At 39.9% G+C, this 4,174-nt stretch overlaps 1 protein-coding gene across 1 annotated transcript in view; it reads right to left on the minus strand.

Annotated features, from left to right (window-relative positions):
* Samd3 (sterile alpha motif domain containing 3) overlaps positions 1 to 2,262 on the minus strand; it is a 59,316-nt gene extending 57,054 nt beyond the window's left edge. Inside the window, exons 1-2 of the mRNA XM_004630256.3 lie at positions 2,172 to 2,262; positions 1,355 to 1,553 (exon numbers count right to left, since the gene is read on the minus strand). Coding sequence (XP_004630313.1) covers positions 1,355 to 1,553; positions 2,172 to 2,250 — 278 coding nt within the window. The 5' untranslated portion in view covers positions 2,251 to 2,262. The remainder of the gene's footprint in view (positions 1 to 1,354; positions 1,554 to 2,171) is intronic.
* Between the last annotated feature and the right edge of the window lie 1,912 nt (positions 2,263 to 4,174).

Below are 4,174 nucleotides of genomic sequence, written 5' to 3' on the forward strand. Positions count from 1 at the left end.
AAAGAAAGTAAAAGAAGAAGTGCCAGCATTTAATATAATCATCCCAGGGAGTGGAAGAATCAGGGAGTGAAGCTCAGACTGTGTGAAGATCCAACCAGTTCTCATGTACTAGAGAGTATTATAAACCAGTCTGTAGTGGAAACAAGGCTGTCTGCTTTCTTCTAAGCTGTGCCCAAGACATATCAAGACTCCAGTCAACTGAGGGAACTTCCGGCTCAAAAGCTCTACTCATCTAAAAATGCCCAGAAATTACTTTGCATTCTCCTTGAAATTCACACCCTCCCCTTGCTAGAAAGGATTAGAAGCTCACAGTGGGAACCTCACTAAAAATCACATATTCAATTGTGCAACAAAACAATCTTTAAGAGAAATCATTCAACTGAAGTCAGTTGAGAGAATTTCCAGTCCAACTGGAAACCACCCTTCCAGGGTTACCTGACCTCTCCATGCCCCAAATATCCAAATATTCTGGAAATCAAACTACTTAAGCTTAGTCTCTGTAACGTTACATTGCTTGTCAATAGAAGTATATATTACTGCATATTCAGCTTCTAAAAATGTAAAAATAGAAGGGATGACACCAAACATCACATCTATTTTTTAAAATTAATGAGTAAGTGGCAAATATCTAACCTTATCAGCCTTGCAAGATGTCTTCAATATAAAAACACCAAATCAAAATACCTATAAAAATCCTGGGATATTTCTCAAAAGAAAATTTTAAATTGATAAATCCTATTTTCATATCTTTTCATTGTTGCAGGAAACAATGAATAAAAAAACAATTACCTTCGGGTCTCAGGATCTTTATTTATCTGTCAACACAAATCTTTCTACACGATTTCTGTCAGGTACTATCATCATTGATTATTCTAAGAACCCGGACACTCACTGTGGCGAGGGTGGTTGGCAAAGTGCATTGTGAAGCCTTTGAGGGTGTAAATTGGTCACAAAAGTGAGTCCCAAGCAAACACATATATAAGCAAATGATAAATACATAAGTAAATAGTCGGTTGAAAAATACAGCTGCAGCCCGAGTGGCCTTTTGCGGGCATGGGTGTTAGGACCGAGCAGTGGAGCTCCTGTCGTCTGCTGTGTGTCAGCGGCTCTCCTGGGCTCTCCCAGCTTAGAGCACTTCCCTAGCAGCTGGAGTCATGTTTTAAAGGGTGGGGGAGTAACAATGATGTATCTGATTCATAAAATTCTGCCAAGAGCGTCTTAGAAATACTGGACACACAAAGCAGCTGAAAATGCTTGCAGGGATCCAAGAGCTCGACCTCCAGAGAGATGCTGCAGGCTCCTTGGGAAAGCACAGACCCCAACCCTGGGACCCTGCGCGGTCAGAGCTACTCACTCTGGGGTTGCTTCTGCTTTTGCGCGGGGGGCCGCCTCCTCAGGGCATCCAGAGCGTCCAGGATGCTGCGTTGCTCGGCTGCTCTGCTTATATTTTTCAATTGAATCCATCAGGACAGCCTGGTGACCAATTTTCTTCACTAGTTGCTGAACCATCCGATCGTTAAGTGCTAGAAGAGCAGCCCCGCTTATTTCTTCCTCTGGGGGCAAAAGAATTTCTTTATGGAACCCCAGTACAACACAGACATCACATGCAGGTGAAACCCAAGTTGTTCTCTGGACTTACACAATTCGCTACAGTTTTGACGAATTAGCCACATTTCGATATCGCACACTTCCAAAGAGATACCTGCTCTTAAGAACCAAGACCGAAAGTCACAATCAAAATTCTTCTTTACACATTTACCACACTTACTAACCTTCCCCATTCCCGCCCTAGCATTATATTTGTACAGCGAAAAGAGCTCTTGGGAAATTACTCTTAGTAAAGCCTCCTATCCAACATCAATATTTGTAGATAAAACACATACTGGATTGTAAGAGGCAAAAGCACTATGAAATATATGTGCCAAATATGCCGTATGTAAGAGTTCTTGAAATACTATGTTCTCGAGAAGACCCTCAGTAAACGGAAACTGCCAGTCAATGAAGAAATGAAAAGTTCAGCTGCAGTGACTCCATCCCACCCTCGCACACACACAGGCAGGCAGAAGAGGAATCGTGGGCAGTAGAAAGAACAAAGGCAGACTCAGCAACAGGGGATACCGAGGGGATCGAGGCTGCGCAAATTAAATTATTAGAAAGTGTAAATGACTCACCTTGAAACCTGGGAACTAGCTCTCCTAAATTTTTCTCCACCAACCAGCTGCAGACCTGAGCAACTGACCAAGCGTCCATTGTTGAGTCTGATAAATAGTACACCTGTGGGATAAAAGGTCAAAGGATTCTCCAGCGTTTTTTCCTGATGGATGCTTTTAATTTTTTAAACAGTCAGATCCTTCCCCTACTAGACTCTTTTAGACTCTCAATACTAAGCTTTTCTAAAGTTAATATATATTTGTTGCAGTTTCCCAAGACAGCTAATGCTCATTTTAAGAGCAAAGCGGATTTTGAATTTTCACTCACTGCCACATCTCCTTTCTCCAGTTTCTCCACCTTCTCCTGCTTTTCCCCACAGGCATCTCCCAGCTTTCCTAAGTGGCAGCCAGAGCGAACAACACAACGATAGGTGCCCAATCCTGTACCATTAACACTCAGCTTTCTTCACAAAGGAAAGAAAGGTGTGAAACCATCAGGAAGTGGTTGACATTTACAAAAAGGGTGGGCTGGGGAGACAGGCAGAGAGTCTCAGGCAAAAGCCTGACTGAGGTACTAGTCACCTAAGGCCAGTTAACTCCTTGGGACTCCCAGCCAGGAAAGCTCCTTGGTGAGGCTTTCTCTTTACCTTGGGTCAGCAAGGACAGAAAGTAGGGTCCAAGTTTCTCTGAGGATCCCAATGTGCTTGTCCTTCCCTGTGATGTTGTTCTTAGGAGTTCCTTTCAGCTCTAGAACTTTGCTGAACACTGTTGGGACTAGTACAATAATTTGAATGAAGTGGTATTTTAAAAAATTTAGTGTGGCAGATGCCAAGTTGAAAAATAATAAGTATGTTAATAATTTTTCTAAGTGAAAGAAGTTATGCAGAGTCTCTGGGATATGTGCTTGACTGTGTGGTTATTTTTGCCTGTTGCTAATTCTGCACTTAGGATAACTCTATTTCAAATCATAAATATCAGTTTTAATACATTTTCCTTGAGCAGTTAATTTTCTGCTTTTACAATTCAATCCAAAAAGATTTTTAATGGACTCAATGGAAACTTAAAACACCTTAATCATTTTAATATTATTTTCAGTCTCAAATTTTAATCTGAACAATAAATTTATCAGTACAGTAATTCACTGACTATTGGGAAAAGACAGGAAAAAACTACTCTTAGAGAACTAGAACTAGCAAATAGGAGAAAACAGTAATTAGATCATGTACTTAATTTTTATTTGTTGGAGTTCTACAAGTAAAGATTCTTGTATTTTTATTTTTGTGTGTGTATTTAAAGAAGTTACAGTTACAAACACCATGAAAACAGAAGACAGGGGAAAGCTATTACCTTTCCTACCTGGCCAGCTGACAATAACAGCCTTCCAAAGATATGTCCTAGAAAATAAGTTCACTTCAAAGTAATAAGTTGGGGTCTTGCTTGCATTTGCAAATGCTGAGCTGCACACAAGGGTTAAATGTGGAAGCCCGCCTTTCTGAATTACAGCAGTGAGTTTAATCTGACAAGGCAGACAGTAGCCACAAAGCCCCTCTCCTAGGCTAGGCAGCAACATGGGGTGTGAAAAGTCATTATTTGTGAGATACTGGTGTAAATTAAAAATCACACCTTTCTGTCACACTTCTGGCTTTCTTGGGAAGAGCAGGACTGAGAAAAAAATAGAGAAGCAAGAAAAAAAAAGAAAAAAACAATTTTTCTAAACTCTAAGATTAAAAAGTATGCAGAGTAGAAGACACTGCTTTGCAGCCCATCACTAATAGGTAAAAAGAAATTTAAAAATAAAACAAGTACTTAAAATCAAACATATTTTTTTCTAATTTCCAGAGTCTTTCTTCAGTTCTACTTCTGGTAAAAACAGAAGAGTTATGGAATTATAGTGTCATATGAATATAACAAAACCAGAACATAGTGTGTGCCACAGTTTCTCTGGATATTTAATAAAATTAAACAACATCGCTGGCTAGGCAATGGAGGATCTTTAACAACTTGCAACTTCTCCCATAAATAAT

The sequence above is a fragment of the Octodon degus genome, unplaced genomic scaffold (genome assembly GCF_000260255.1).
Source record: "Octodon degus isolate 3935 unplaced genomic scaffold, OctDeg1.0 scaffold00034, whole genome shotgun sequence".
In the NCBI taxonomy this organism is placed as follows: domain Eukaryota; kingdom Metazoa; phylum Chordata; class Mammalia; order Rodentia; family Octodontidae; genus Octodon; species Octodon degus.